The sequence below is a fragment of the Melanerpes formicivorus genome, unplaced genomic scaffold, assembly GCF_026170545.1.
Source record: "Melanerpes formicivorus ecotype bairdi unplaced genomic scaffold, bMelFor1.0.p_v2 SCAF_24, whole genome shotgun sequence".
Lineage (NCBI taxonomy): Eukaryota > Metazoa > Chordata > Aves > Piciformes > Picidae > Melanerpes > Melanerpes formicivorus.
This window is the reverse complement of record NW_027142376.1, coordinates 7,723,008-7,738,955: the sequence shown is the minus strand read 5'-3', so window position 1 is coordinate 7,738,955 and position 15,948 is coordinate 7,723,008. Positions and strand designations below refer to the sequence as shown.

The 15,948-nt window shown below is 50.3% G+C and overlaps 1 protein-coding gene across 1 annotated transcript in view; it reads left to right on the top strand.

Moving 5' to 3' along the window:
- The window catches only part of TMC2 (transmembrane channel like 2), a 39,533-nt gene extending 28,938 nt beyond the window's left edge, over nt 1-10,595 (top strand). Inside the window, exons 16-20 of the mRNA XM_068152977.1 lie at nt 1,356-1,595; nt 4,582-4,707; nt 8,252-8,330; nt 9,106-9,226; nt 10,330-10,595. Coding sequence (XP_068009078.1) covers nt 1,356-1,595; nt 4,582-4,707; nt 8,252-8,330; nt 9,106-9,226; nt 10,330-10,595 — 832 coding nt within the window. The remainder of the gene's footprint in view (nt 1-1,355; nt 1,596-4,581; nt 4,708-8,251; nt 8,331-9,105; nt 9,227-10,329) is intronic.
- Nucleotides 10,596-15,948: the final 5,353 nt, after the last annotated feature.

The window sequence follows — 15,948 nt, the reverse complement described above, 5'->3', positions numbered from 1 at the left end:
GCTTACTTTTGTCTTTAATGGCTAATTTCTGACAGACAGTGATCAGATCCCCTCTCAGTCTTCTCAAGACTAAACAGCCCCAGGGCTCTCAGTCTCTCTTCACAGGGGAGATGCTCAAGTCCCTTAATCATCCTTGTGGCTCTCTGTTGGACTCTCTCCAGCAGGTCTCTGTCCCTCTTGAACTGGGGAGCTGAGAACTGAACACAGTATTGCAGGTGTGGTCTCACCATGGCAGGGCAGAGGAGTAGAAGAACCTCCCTAGACCTCTGGACACAGTTTTCTTGATGCACCCCAGGATACCACTGGCTCTCTATGATTTGGCATCATCAAGAGCCACAGGAGAAATTCAGGCCCTGAATTGGCTTTTACTGCTACAATTAACATCCTCCAAACACAGAGAGAAGTTTCCAGTGTTATCTTTTCTGCACCTGTTGGTTGTGTTGTAAATTGTCTTGGGTTTATTTTGCTTGGCAGGGTTCTGTGGTGGTTTGGCTTCCCTTGTTGTTGTGATTCTGTTTGTTTCTTAAACCAAACAACAAATAGAAGAGTTCAAATGTGGAGCTTTCTATTACTTTTAGGAGCTATGTGCTTTTCTCCTTTTTATTGCTGATTCCAGGCTAACTCTGGTGTCACAGGGCCATTACCTGGTTCTCCTAGACAAGGATTCTGAGGTCTTCAGCTGAGAAGATATCTTTCAGCTGTTTCATTTATAGACTCAGAGAACTGTCAGGGTTGGAAGGAACCTCAAGGATCATCCAGTCCCAATCCCCCTGCCATGGGCAGGGACACCTCACACTACAGCAGCTTGCTCACAGCCACAGCCAGCCTGGCTGCAAAAACCTCCAGGGATGAGGCTTCCACCACCTCCCTGGGCAACCTGCTCCAGTCTCTCACCACCCTCATGGGGAAGAACTTCTTCCTAACATCCAATCTCAATCTATCCATTTCTAGTTTTGCTCCATTCCCCCCAGTCCTATCACTCCCTGGCACCTTCAATAGTCCCTCCCCAGCTTTCTTGTAGCCCCCTTCAGTTACTGGAAGGCCACAATTAGGTCTCCTCAGAGCCTTCTTTTCTCCAGACTGAACAGCCCCAACTCCTTCAGTCTGTCCCTTTAGCCCTTCTGCAGGCTAAGCCACCAACCCCAGTTCCCCCATCAGATTTATCCTTACACCCAGTGGCAAACTACAGCAGGTACCTCTACCAACACCACCACCTCCTTTCTTTCCCCATGCAGCTTGCCACCATATGAACCCCTGTTTTCTTTCTTCTGAAAATTAAAAACCTTCCAATGTGTCAAAAAGAAACCCCAAAACCCCAACCAACAAGCCAGACCTTGTCCTCCTCTGCTTTTCAGGATGGGCTCCTTCTATGCCCCAGGACTCGTGGGCATCAACGTGCTGCGCCTACTGACCTCCATGTACTTCCAGTGCTGGGCTGTGATGAGCAGCAATGTTCCTCATGCACGAGTCTTCAAAGCCTCCAAATCTAATAACTTCTACATGGGACTTTTGCTGTTGATCCTATTCCTCAGCCTCCTGCCTGTGGCTTACACCATCATGTCTTTGCCTCCCTCCTTTGACTGCGGACCTTTCAGGTACTGCTGAAACCTGCCCCTCTGCTCTGCTCTGGTGAAAGCTTAGCTGGAGTACTGCAGCCAGGTCTGGAGCCCTCAACACAGCAAGGACATGGACCTGATGGAGCAGGTCCAGAGGAGGACCATGAAAATGGTCAGGGGGTTGGAGCACCTCTGCTACAAGGACAGGCTAAGGGAGCTGGGGGTGTTCATCCTGGAGAAGAGAAGGCTTCAGGGAGACCTAGTAGCAGCCACCAGTACCTGAAGGAAGGTACAGGAAGGATGGAGAGAGACTGTTTACAAAGGCCTGCAGGAATAGGACAAAGGGCAATGCATTCATACTAGAGAAGGAGAGACTTAGATTGGATGTTAGGAACAAGTTCTGCACCATGAAGATGGTGGAACACTGGAACAGGTTGCCCAGGGATGTGTTTGGGGCCCCATCCCTGGAGACAGTCAAGGTGAAGCTCCACAGGGCTCTGGGCAACCTGACCTAGTGGAGGATGTCCCTGCTCACTGCAGGGTGAGAGGACTGGATGACCTTTGGAGGTCCCTTCCAACCCAGAACATCCTGTGATTGTGTGAAACAGCAAAGAGGCCTTTTATCTTCTGATACATGGCATTGGTTTTATGAAGTCAGAAGGCAAAGATGGTGAAATGCCTTCACCCTCCATCTAGGTAAATCCTTAGCTATGTGAGGCAATGGGCCATGCCCAGCTGTGGGGTGCAAACAGAGAACTGGAGCTGCTCTGATTGCTCCTGTCTGACATTGTCCAGCAGGCTCTGCAAACTCATCTGGTTTGCCTCCTCCACTGCATTGAATCAGTAAGGTTGGAAAAGACCTCAGAGATCATCAAGTCCAGCCTATTACCTAACACCTCATGACAACTAAACCATGGCTTCAAGTGCCACATCCAATCCCCTCTTGAACACCTCCAGGGATGGTGACTCCACCACCTCCCTCCATTCCAATGGCCAATCTCTCTTTCTGGGAAGAACTTCCTCCTCACCTCCAGCCTAAACTTCCCCTGGCACAGCTTGAGGCTGTGTCCTCTTGTTCTGGTGCTGGTTGCCTGGGAGAAGAGACCAACCCCCACCCGGCTACAACCTCCCTTCAGGTAGTTGTAGAGAGCAAGAAGGTCTGCCCTGAGCCTCCTCTTCTGCAGGCTAATCAACCCCAGCTCCCTCAGCCTCTCCTCACAGGGCTTGTGCTTGATTTCTGGTGTTTCCCCAGCACACGCTGATGAAAGCATCAGAGGGCAGCCGGAGCCGGGGCAGGGGGACACGCTGGGAACATAAAAAACCAAACCACCAAAACCAACCAACAGCAGTGGGAGCACCCCTAAAGCTCTCTGGCACACTGTGGGTGAAAAATGGGTCCAAAGTCTCATTCTAAGACCTTCCATAGAGCCAAGAGCTCCCACAGCTCGAGGCACATTTTACACACGGAACTTTGTTGGAAAACAGGAGGAACTGGGGAGGTCTCAGCCTGAAGAGTTGCAGCTGCCTTTTTTTGTTGTTGTTGTTGTTTAAGCACATTTTTAAAACACCCCTGTTGGGTTTTAAATGGGGCAGACTCAGCCCTGCACACAGGCATCCACTGGATCAAATTAAGGTGCCAATAAAGTCAGCTTTGATTGAGTAAAGCCATTGCCTGGGCCTGCTGTGGGTGACTCAGCAAGGAGTCAGCTTGGAACAAATTGTTCTTGTAGATGCAGTGGTTTAGTCTAACCACTTGCTAATGGAGAGCAACAGAAAGCTGAAACACTCAGGGGAGAAGGCAGGAGACCAAAATTCCCTCAGTTCTGTGGCAAGGAGAGGTGTCAATGAGCAACGTCAGGAGATGTGACAGGAAACTTGTTGCACCTACACCATCATTTGGTGATGAGTAATCTGCAAGGTGAAAGAGCTATCTCAGCTCCAAATCAATCCCTTAACAGCCACTCAGGCTGATTCAGACCCTTGGCACAAACGGAAAGCTCAGCTCTCCTGGGCTTGAAGGATACTCTTTAGCTGAGTGTCTTTACTGAGTCTCATCAGGACAATCCTGGTGAGGAGATGATGAAGCTGAGATACCCTTCAGCTAAGTGTCTTCACTGACTCATCGGGACAGCGTCCTGGAGAGGAATTCTGAACAGAACCCTGCAAGATCCTAGGAAGCAAGGAACAAGTCTAAAGATGAGGAAAGGTTGAGTTCACAGGCTCAGAGCTGCTGGGGAGTGAGGAAGGTCAGTTGCATAACCCAGCCTTTTCCAGCTCCGTTCTCCTTTCGTACAGAATGCTCTGATTGGCTCCATCAGTTCGGTCTGAAATGACTCTTTCACTGAGTTTCCTATTAGGCAATAATCACAGCTTGCTATTTTTGTCATTACTTAGCAGCTCTTCAAGTTGGCTGATTATCTCAGAAAGCCACAATTTGCATATGGGAAGTCATCTCGACCAGAAAAAGACCATCTTTAACAAGATATTGATTGGAAACGTGGGGTTACTGCAGTCTCCAGGGGGTTATACAATTCAGAAGGGCAAATAGGACTCACAACATTGCCAGACGTGGAAATAAATCTATTCATTCCAGAGGCAAGCAGGCCTAGCAAAGATTATTCTGATCACCAAGGGATGGACCAGTAGGTGACTTAAAATGAAGGGGTTTTGGTGGCCAACAGCAAGCTGATGCTCACTGAAGGAAATGTGCTGCTTAGAAGCTTCAGATTACAGAATCACAGCGTGCCAGGGGTTGGAAGCAACCTCCAAAGATCATCCAGTCCAATCCCCCTGCTAAAGCAGGGTCACCCAGGGCAGGTCACCCAGGAACACATCCAGGTGAGTTTGGAAAGTCTCCAGAGAAGGACACTCCACTACCTCTCTGGGCAGCCTACTCCAGGGCTCTGGCACCCTCACAGGGAAGTTTTCCCTGATGTTGACATGGAGCCTCCTCTGCCCCAGATTAGGAGCTATATTGTCCTCCAGCAAGTGGCCACACACCTTAACCAGCTGCTCCTCTCCCCAGTGGAAAGAAGAGGATGTATGAAGTCATTCAAGAGACCATTGAGCTTGATTTCCCACTTTTTGTTGCCAAGATCTTCAGCTACGTGGCAAACCCAGGGCTGATCATACCTGCAATCCTGCTCATGGTGTAAGTCTGCCTTGCAAAATTCAATCTCTGGACTGGGGTGGGTGTGGTGGGTTGAAGCTTCCCCCAGCATTAACTTTGAAACCAGACCAACTCAGTTAGAAGAAAATGAAACTATATTTAGAACAGAAAAAAATAACCAGGTTGGAAAAGAGCTTGGAGGTCATCAAGTCCAACCTATCACCCAACACCATCTAATCAACTAAACCATGGCACCAAGTGCCTCAGCCAGGCTCTTCTTAAACACCTCCAGGGATGGTGACTCCACCACCTCCCTGGGCAGCACATTCCAATGGCCAATTATTCTTTCTGTGAAGAACTTCTTCCTCACCTCCAGCCTAAACCTCCCCTGGCACAGCATGAGATTGTGTCCTCTTGTTCTGGTGCTGGTTGCCTGGGAGAAGAGACCAACCCCCACCTGGCTACAATCTCCCTTCAGGCAGTTGTAGATGGCAACTAGGTCTCCCCTGAGCCTCCTCTTCTCCAGGCTAAGCAACCCCAGCTCCCTCAGCCTCTCCTCACAGGGCTCTGCTCCAGACCCCTCCCCAGCTTTGTTGCCCTTCTCTGGACACCTTCCAGCAACTCAACATCTTTCCTAAACTGAGGGGCCCAGAACTGGACACAGGACTCAAGGTGTGGCCCAACCAGTGCTGAGTACAGGGGCACAATAACTTCCCTTCTCCTGCTGGCCACACTGTTCCTGATGCAGGCCAGGATGCCATTGGCCTTCTTGGCCACCTGGGCACACTGCTGGCTCATATTCAGCCTACTATCAACCAGTACCCCCAGGTCCCTCTCTGCCTGGCTGCTCTCCAGCCACTCTGACCCCACCCTGTTGCACTGTATGGGGTGGTTGTGGCCAACGTGTAGAACCTGGCAAAAACTACACTCTGTTGGAGTGCAGTGAAAATGTTCAGAACAGACAGGAGTTACAATATTATACAGATATTTACAGGTAGCAAACAACACAGAAGCCCTCCCCCTCCCCCCCCAAGTCACAAGACCAGGGAAGCTACTCCACTACCTCCACTCCCCCCCGCCCCCAACCCTCTCAGACCCTCTTGTACCAAGAGAGATACAGAAGCTGGGAGAAAGCAGCGTTAATCTTATCTCAAGGTCAGCCAGAAGTGTTATCTTCTCTCAGGCAAAGCAGAACAGCCAAGATGGGAGGAGAAGAGAGAAGGAATGGGAATGGAAGTGAAACGTCAGCAATTGTTACAGAACCATAGAATCAATAAGGTTGGAAGAGACAAAGATAATCAACTCCAACCTATCACCCAACACCTCATGACTAGCTAAACCATGGCTTCAAGTGCCACATCCAACCCCTTGTGAGCACCTCCAGGGATGGTGACTCCACCACCTCCCCAGGCAGCACATTCCAATGGCCAATCTCTTTCTGGGAAGAACTTTCTCCTCACCTCCAGCCTAAACTTCCCCTGGCACAGCTTGAGTCTGTGTCCTCTTGTTCTGGTGCTGGTTGCCTGTTGTGCTGCAGCTTCTCTTACCCCAGACATTTATCCAATGAATTTGTTTAGATTAATCTTTTATTTTCCCTTTTTACACCCAATAGTGATTTACTTATATTTTTCTGCTTCTCTGCTTGAAATCTGCAGCTAAATTTTTAAAGGCATAGCCTAAAACTACCACAGGGTGGGGAGGAGGCTGGGCAAAAAACCCAAACCCAACCTAAAGCCTTTGGGAATTTAGCAAAGGCTTCAACAGCCTGGATTAGGGCAGGTACCTGCTCCCTGTCCCCTTCTCCTAAGCCCAACACAACTTCCTGAAACTTAACTACCTGACCCAATTAAGGTCAACCTTGTAGATGAAGCTTTGCTGGCCAAGGCCTGATAGAAATCAACCCTCACACAAGCTTCCATATGGAAAGCTTTCAGGAGCCAGCAGGAAATAAATGGACAATCTCAGCCTGGTGCCTTTTGGAGGAAACAATTTGTGGCACAGATGGTGGCAATTACAGCACTGCCAACCAGGGCAAGCCAGAGTCACACATTCCAGAAACAGGGAGGGAGGGTTGGGAGTTGCTTTGGTTGGGATGGCTGAGGGTGTTTGGATTTTTTTGTTTTGGTTTATTTGGACTGGGGTTTAGCTTGGTTCTGTTTGGGCTTGCTTTGTTTTGGGGTTGGTTGGTTGGGTTGGGTTTTTGTTTGGGGTTTTGTTTGTTTGAGGGGGGTTGGTTGCTTGTTTTGCCATTTTCTTTCTCCTAATAGTGCCTCTGGGATTTGTTTCAGTGCTGTCTGATCACTTCAGCTCTGAAACAACACTTAAATCCCTTCAGCAGCACTAGGAGCAGCACAGTTCCCTTTTTTTCCTTAATTTCCCTTTTATGAAGGGACATTTTTGGGCACACCACAGCTATCAAGGTTTCCACAGCTAACAAAAATAATCAGGGGGAGAGCTGTGGCCAAACTTTTCCAGGCAGCTCTGAACTCCCCAGACTAAACAGTGGGAGTCAGGTTGGGAAGGGTATTCCATGTGCTTGCCTGCTCTGACTCTTGTTTGGGCATGCACCCAGGTTGCAGATGGGGGCTCTAGGGTACTGTGATCCATCACCCTGAATGGGTTACACTGGAGATAATGCCCTTCAATTAAAAACCAAACACAAGCTCCCATGTCAGAAAGCTTCTCTAAGAAACACCTTGAGAAAAAAATCCCAATCAGATAGCACACAACCTGCTTCATACTACTCACTCAGTTTAACCTAAATGAGGATGATCAGAGGCTGTGCCTTGTGCAGACAGATTCTGTATCTAGAAGCAGCAGATCAGACACAGGCAGGAGACAAGAAGCCTCACACTGCAGCCCTGCTATGGCCAAGCAGCTTATTGAGTTATTAACTCTCTTCCTGTGGACTTCACAGCAGCATTAGCAGATGCTACCACCAATACAAGAGGGGACTGCTGAGCTAACCCACCCCAAATGGATGACCTTTACAAAAGGGCTGCAGGTCAAGCTCCTGGGGCTTTGCTGCAATCCCCCCAAAGGTGGCAGGAGAGCAGTAGACCTTTGAAAATAACTTTTATTTTTCCCAGTGACAGCCTCCTGCCCTTTCCCTCACTGACACCCAGGAAAGGGAACAGCACAAATCCAGTGTACCTGCTGATGAGACACAATTTAACATCCCCTTCCCAGTCTGGGCTATTGCCATACCACAGACCTCCCACCTCGCCTCGAGACCTCATTTTGTCTCTGTCCCAATCACCTTTGCAAACAGAGAGATACCAAACATCCCAGCATCACACTGCTTGTGTGGCCTTCAGAGGGTATTAGGCACCTGTGATTTCCAGTCAGTCAGCTCTCAGGAGAGCCACAGCCCTAGAAAAGTGTTGTGCAGAGCTGAGCTACTGGACCAGCCCAACCCATCTTCACTGACCGTGCCACGAGGCAGCCTGAGTTTTAACTAAACCTTGAGCCTCTTAAGGAGGTTTGGAGACCACTGCTGGGGAAAGCAGGTGTTGAATGTTCTCTCCTGGTAAGACTTTCTCTCCCCCCAAGAGAGAGACAAAACCAACCACGCTTGCTTTTGCAGCCTTGCCATCTACTACCTAAACGCTGTGGCCGAAGCCTACCAGCGTGCCAACACGGAGCTGAAGAAGAAGATGCAAATGGTAAGAACTGGCCTTTGAAACCCCTTACACTTGGAATTTGTTGTGCAGCACAGGCTTTTAAACTGCAGTGGTGGCAGTGACACAAGGAGAAGATACATTTTATGCCTGTTCAATCCTCTCTGATGGCATTGAACTGCAGAGGTTGGTTGTGTCCCACAGCAGACTCCTTTTTCATGCATCCAAGCTACACTCAGTTTTCCCCATAACCGTGCTTCCCTCCTACAAAAAGGAAGTTACTGCACAGTTCAAGTGATGCTTTGGAGCCTGAGACTTCCCAAGGAAGCCTGTCAAAAGCACAGGCAGATTTTGTACAAGTTGAAGAGCCATAAATAACAACATGGCAACAACATTTCTTAGCACTCCTTCTTGAAGCTCTTCACAAAGGAGGCTGCTGCCTGCCTCTGCCATGCAGCTGGGCAAAGGCAGGTGCAATGATCTGAATTAGCATGCTAGGATTTGGACCTCATGCCATGCAGAAATAGGAGAGGACCCTAATGCAGAGACCCCTGAACTAATACAAATTAGGCAGCCTGGAGGACCTGACCCATATCAGCAGCGAGTGCTTTGCCCTAACAGGAGCAGAGCTGTTGCTTCCCAGGCTCTGGGCCCTGCCTGGGATGTACTTTCTTTGCCTAAAACCCGTGGTCTCCAAGGGTTCAGCACCTTGAAGCTAGCAAAGAGGTTGCATTCACAACAACAAACACTTAGCCAGGCCAACCCCATGACACCAGGGGTCCATCTGCATCTTCAAACTCACCCTGATGGTTTGTTGCAGCAACGTGAAGAGGAGAAAAACAAGAGAAATAACAAAGCCAGCACCAACCCTGTGCTGCAGGATATGGAGGATTTGTTCACACCAAGTCCAAAGAGGGAAACTCAGCCCAAACCAGCAGAAGGTAAAAAAAAAACCAACAGTCTCCCCTCAATCCTCCTGCCAAGGCTCCTCATGCCATCAAGATTGTGGAAATCGTGGACAGGCTTGGCTTGGAAGGGACCTCCAAAGGTCATGTAGTCCAACCCCCTGCAGTGAGCAGGGACAGCCTCAGCTAGATGAGGTTGCTCTGAGCTCATCCAACCTGACCTTGGTTGGTTGTGTCCCAGGGATTCCCCCAGGGATGGGACATCTGCCACCTCTCTGGGCAGCTTATTCCAGTGCTGCACCACTCCCAAGTCTTCCTTGGATGGAGTCTAAACCCTCCCTTTTTTGTGACCAACCAGACAGCAGCTTTTTACAGAGCTGGGTTGGTCTTAAGGCTACTGCATGCTGCAAGCTGTGCTAAGGGGGTCCGTGGCTGGCCTGAAAGATGACAAAGGAAGCACTCACAGTTGGACTCGAGGATCTTAAAGGCCTTTTCCAACCTAAATGATGCTATGATTGGCACCAGCTCACCCAGGCACTCTCAAGGCACAGAGATCCTCCAGGTTTGGTCTGATCCAGCCCTTTCCTGACCTCTCCTATTTAGAATAGAATAAACCAGGTTGGAAGAGGCCTTCGAGATCATCGCGTCCAACCTATCATCCAACACCGCCTAATCAACTAACCCATGCAACCAAGCACCCTGTCAAGTCTCCTCCTGAACACCTCCAATGATGGTGATTAAAGTTCAGACCAAGCCAGCACAGATTCCTCCCAGAGCAGAGCCAGGTGCTCAACCCACCACACCAGGGCATTCATTTAAATAGACATTGTGCTGGCAGCATTGAAAGCAAAGGCTCGAATCAGCCATTACCTATGACCACCACTTGGCATAGCTGGTAGGGCTACCAGATCTTGCAAAGGCATCAGGAAGGACCTGCAAAGAAGACTTGGGCAGTAGACACACATCTTAGCTGCTGGCCAGGTGCTAATCATCTTACTTACAGTTTCTTCACCCAGATGCTCAAACATAAACCCTCAGCTACTTGGATTATTGGATGGAGAAGGAAGAGCAGCCACTGGGGAGAGGCAGAAAGCCAGTGCCTGCTCTCCAGAAAATAATCTTCCTGATCTTTATTTTAGACAAGAACATGGAGCCTCCTGGTAGGACCAGCCCTGGTGGGAAGCAAGGCAAACCAGCAGCCCTGGATGGCAGCCCCAGGGCTGGCGGGAGAGGAGCAGCACTGTCCCCACCACCACAGAGATTTGTGACACAGCCACCGATGCTGGGGGTCCGGGCACCGTACCCTGGCCAGCTGAGGCCCTGGAGGCAGCCACTGGGAGCAGTCCCTGGAAGGGGCAGAGGGCAGCCATGGTACTCACAGGCTGCTCCATATGCCCCACGATGATGCTCCTGTTTGACAGGGAGCTAGAGGTACGCTGGAGCAGGAAACAAATACCCTGTGTTGGTTACCCACTCCTGCTGATCTGTATCTATCCAGTACTGTCTAAAGCAGCTCTGTGCAGAAGCTCAGTGGTACCTTGGTTGTGCTGATTTTTCTCAAGAAGGAAAAGGGAGGCAGTCAGGATGGAAAATCAGCCTTGGCACTGCTGAGCTGCTCCATACAGGATGCAGCCCTGTGGCCATGGGCAGCAGCCTGGTGAGCTCGCTGTGGTGTGAGTGCTTCTTGCTCCCTTCAAAGGCTTCTTCAGCTAATAACAGCAGTGTGAGCTTACCTCTCATTCCAGCTGTGCCTCTGCCTGAGGAATTAAAGTAATCTTTAAAATAAGTGGCTGACTCTGTCCAGCTCCATGGCAGCTGCTATTAAGGAGCAGAAGACTCCCACCAGACCAGCAAAGAAGAGGTTTTGTCAGCTGCATGTGATAGCTTTCCTCCAGTCTACCTATTCCAAACTGTCACCTTTTTGTTTCAGCTCCATTGTGTGTGCCTCCACCTTCTCTGGGTTCTCAGTCTGCTCCTCTTAGCTCAGTCTGTTGACTAGAGATCCATCATTATTTCAACCTCTAGATGCAACTCCTAACTCAGTAACATGGTCCAGCACAGCTGAGGGCAAGAGCCATGGACAGGGGCCACAAGCTGCACTGGCTCCAGCACCTGCAAAGAACTGCCCTGAGAAACCTTCACCAGCAAATGAGCACAAGGAAGACAACCAAAGGCCACTTCCCCATGCCCAGGGAAAATCCCCGGTGATGGAGACTGATATTTTTGCAGCTGATCCCACCCCATGAGGCATGCTGCTCAGCATGCCCAGCCAGGCAGCAGTTCTGCAAGTGCCAGGAGCACCACAGTGGCTCTCACTCTGGTGAAGATGCACTAAGACTCAGTCCAACATCCCCTGGGCCTCTGACTTGGCCCCTGGAAGTCCTCAGGGGCTTTTTCTGCCACTGCAGCAGGTCACATGGGGACCTCTGAAGTCTGAGGCCACTGCACCTGTAAGCCAGGTTCTCCTCGCAGCAGCAATGCCCTGACCCAAACAAAATATCAAAAACCAAATGAAATGCTCACCAAAAGGCTTCCAAGAGTGATCCTCCCTTTGGATCCATGATGAATGCAATGTCCCCAGCTCTCCAGCCTGACAGCCATGGGGATTTTTCTCTCCATCACACTTGTCCTGCCACTTGCCTAAGCCCTAAGGCAGCAGCTTGTCCTCTGGCAGGTGGCAGCCCAGTTTCATCTGCAGCCAAGGCTTTATCACTCACAAATGCTCAGACAGAGTTTTACCCTGGGGGAAAAGAGCAGCTCTGGAAACTGTGGATGTGTAGATGCCAGCCCATTTCTCACACAATGTTGTCAGCACTGCTGAATCAGAACTCAGCCTCCTGTTTTCAATGGACTGCTGCAGCAAGCCAGCATGGGCAGGCTTTGTCTCTTCTGCAGTTGCTCAGAGAATCATAGAAGAGTTTGGTTTGGAAAGGTCATCTAGGCTAACCCCACTGCTGTGAGCAGGGCCATGCTTCACTAGATCAGATTGCTCAGAGCCCTCATCCAACCTGAGCTGGAACATCTCCAGGGATGGGGCATCTAGCACCTCTCTGGGAAACCTGGACCAGGGTTTCACCACCCTCAGTGTAAAAAATGTCTTCCTTCTAGCCAGTCTGTATCTCCCCTCTACCACCCTAAAACCATCCCTCCCTGTCCTGTCACAACAGCACTGCTAAAAAGGCTGTCCTTATAGGTGCCCTTCAAATACTGAAAGGCTGCACTGAGGTCCCCCCAGAGCCTTCTCCTCTCCAGGCTGAACAACCCCAACTCTCTCAGCCTGTCCTCTCAGCAGAGGTGCTCCAGCACAGAGCCTTCTTCTCTGGACCATGCTCCAACAGGTTCATGTTTTTCCTGTGCTGAGGACTCCAGAGCTGGACACACCACTGTAGGTGAGGTCCCACCAGAGCAGAGGGACAGAATCCCCTCCCTCAACCTGCTGGCCAGGCTGCTTTTGGTGCAGCTCAGGTTGTAGTTGGCTTTCCTGGCTGTGAGCACACTTTGCTCACTCATTTCCAGCTTTTCATTCAGCAGCACCCCCAAGTCCTTCTCTGCTCTCAGTCCCTTCATCTACTGCTCTGTGCTGCTATTCTCTTCCAATCACAGGACCCAACTCCCTGGCTCCCCTTCAGTTCACCTGTCTATAAGAAGTCAAACACAGTGGTGAAGGCTGTGTGTATAGATTAAATTGGCACCAACTGGTGCTACCCAGGACTACCATCTCTTCCATACACTCAGCCAATGGAGGCCACTGAGGTCTCTCAAGCTGGGAGACAGTCCGGGGATGTATGTCCTTAGGCACTGAGAGAAAGATGAGAGGGTTTCAGAGTGCTTCGGGACTGATACGATTTTCTGCACCACTCCTTCGTGACTGACAGCAAAACTGGAAAGCACCAGGGCAAGGGGATGTGTTTGTCAACATCCAGGCGGAGGAACAAGAGCCCTCAGCTGCTCAGGGTCAGATGGACAGATGTCATTTTCCAGCAGGAAAAAGCTGTGTGTCTATCAGCACCAAATACCCAAGAAAAGGCCAGATGGGCAAATGCCACCCAAGAGTGGTAGAGCAGCAAGAGGAGGAAAGAGGCAACCAGAACCAGGCAGGAGACTGCTGGCTGGATATAAGAGCCCACAGGACTGAGCTCAGTTGTGCTCCCTGGAGGCTCATAGCAAAGAGAACTGCAGGGGGCTTTAGCACCACTACAGCCAGCTCCCAGAGCTGGGGAATCAGGAGGGTTTGGCCTCAGACAGAGCAAGTGTATGGGTTAGAAACTCAGCAGCCCTGCACCCTGCTCGGGGCCAGCACAGGGCTAAGGACCCACTGTGCTCACCACTGCTGCAGACAAGCAATGAGAGAGTTTTGCAAGGAAACAGCTGCAGGATGTTAAAGCAGGAACCGAGGTGAGACCACCACCTCTGGTGGGAACCAAGCAGCATTTGCAGAAACTGCCAATGCCACCTCTCTCCAGGCAGCACAGGAGGGAGAAGAAATCACTTCAGATCGGTTGCAGACAAAATTAACCCAAGCATAGCAGCACAGCACTGTCACTTGGGCTGTTTGAGGATGGGCAAGCCATCAGGTGTGCAGATCAAGTTAGCACGAGGTGGAACCTTCCTAAAACGGAGGGTGCCGGGCGGGAGCAGCGGCGCCCCCCGGCTGCCGGGCGGGAGCAGCGGCGCCCCCCGGCTGCCTCTGTGTCCTCTCTCTCTTCTCCATTCTCCCTCCCTCAAAACAAAGCTTATCTAGGGGAACCAAGGCTGCTTCTGCAAAAGCTCCAACCCTTCCTCTAATGAAGCAACATTGCACACACGTGGGACTGCCAGGGCTTTGGGGATAACAGCAGCAAATAATTCAGTGCCTAAGCAGATGTTTGAGATCTCTAAAATATGAAGGTTGCTGTCAGATTTATTTAAACCAGGTGGAGAGGAGCGGGGGAACCTCCACCTTTGCACTGCCCCAAGCATCAACTGATAGACAGAGCTGCCTTGTGCAGAAGTCACAGGAATTTGCTGTAACCCACCTCCAGGGAAAGCCCAAGGTCAGGCAGATGCCCTTTCAGCCCCTTCCGACACCCCACACCACTATCACAGAGGGTAAGTATCTCTGAAGACCTTTTGCTGGCTCTGAAGACCTAATCTGTTTGTTCTGGAGCAGGACAAGTCACCAGCTACATATTCACCACTACCACGGTGCCACCAAAGCCAAGGCGTACTTGAGCTGCTTATCCACCACTTCATGGGGCACGATGAACCAGACACACACTGCTCACAGCACTCCTCCAACACAAAGCCCAGGTTTAAAAACAAATATCCACCTAAAAATGTAAGGGGGGTGCACATGGATGGAATAGAGGAGTTGAGGCTGGACTTTGGCCTGGACAGCACTTAAAGGTTGCATCTGTTTGTTGCCACTCCAACAAGAAATGCAGGAAGACCTCATGGGCACAATTTGATCTTCTACCTCCTACTGGAGGTATTCAAAAGATCTGCAGATCACAGAATCAAGCAGGTTGGAAGAGACCTCCATGATGATCAAGTCCAGCCAATTCCCAATCTTAACTAATCAACTAGACCATAAATGTGATGCTTCCAGCCACGGTTTAGTGGGAGGCTGCTTGATAGTGCTGGGACTATCAAGTGATTGGACTCAATAATTGAAGTCATGGTTTAGTTAGTCATGAGGTGTTGGGTGATAGGTTGGACTTGATAATCTCTGAGGTCTTTTCCAACCTTGTTGATTCTATGATCTTAAAGGCCTCTTCCAACCTAGACAATGCCACAATTCTATAACTAGCGAAGTGGAACCGCTTGTCCCTGACCTACCCCTAGGAAACACACTCTGCTAGCAGGCAGGGGGGATGCAGAGGCTCTGCAGCACCAAGACACACCTTAGCCAGGTTCCATTAAGCCTCACCTAAGCAGAGAGCTGCACCAGCCACACACTTGCCACTGAGGTCCCTATGGTTCCAGCAACACACTGCTCAGGCAGCTACCACAACTGCTAAGCTCACCTAAGCTCTGCAAGGAAGGAGGCAGCTGGTCCCTGTGCTGTTCCCCTCTGGTTTACATTGCCCCACCGGAGGCACTCATTATTTCCCTCCCTGGATTATGTTGCAATGCTCTTTTGCTAATGAGAGCCCCAAGATGTTCATCACAAAGTCACAGACCCAAAGGAGAGCAGAGTCTTACAGCAGCCCTCACGTCCCAGGAGGAACCTGTGCATCCCAAGCCTTTCCCAGGCTGCTGCTACCACCTGAGGGGTGCTCTAACACAAGTGCCTACCAAACAGACACAATCCACTGCTCTGGCAGTGGGAGAAGGCTTCTCAAGGTTCATAAATCACAATTCAATAAATGCAAAGGTTTGACACTTACCTGAATGGAGCAACCTCCACCTCCTGGATCCCATAGGGAGCGAGCCAGCACAGACCAACTTATCTCCACGAAGTATGGCTCCACAGCACTCATCCCACCTGGGCACTGTGCAGTGCTGATAACTTGGAGAATCTCCTATCTCAAGGCTCAAATGTGAAATCCTAACGAAGCCCCTGCTTCTGCCTTCAAGGTGTGGTTCAAGAGATCCCAGGGCTCACTGGGAAACAAAAGCACAAACCTGCACCTTCCACAGGAGGAAAACAAAACCTAAAACGAAGCGCAGGAACTGCCCAGGAGCCAAGGAGGAATCTAAGCCACACTCAGGCAGACAAAATTCAAACTCATCCCAAAACTTCTCAAAGGGTTGAACCCTTGAAATCAGAAAAACTA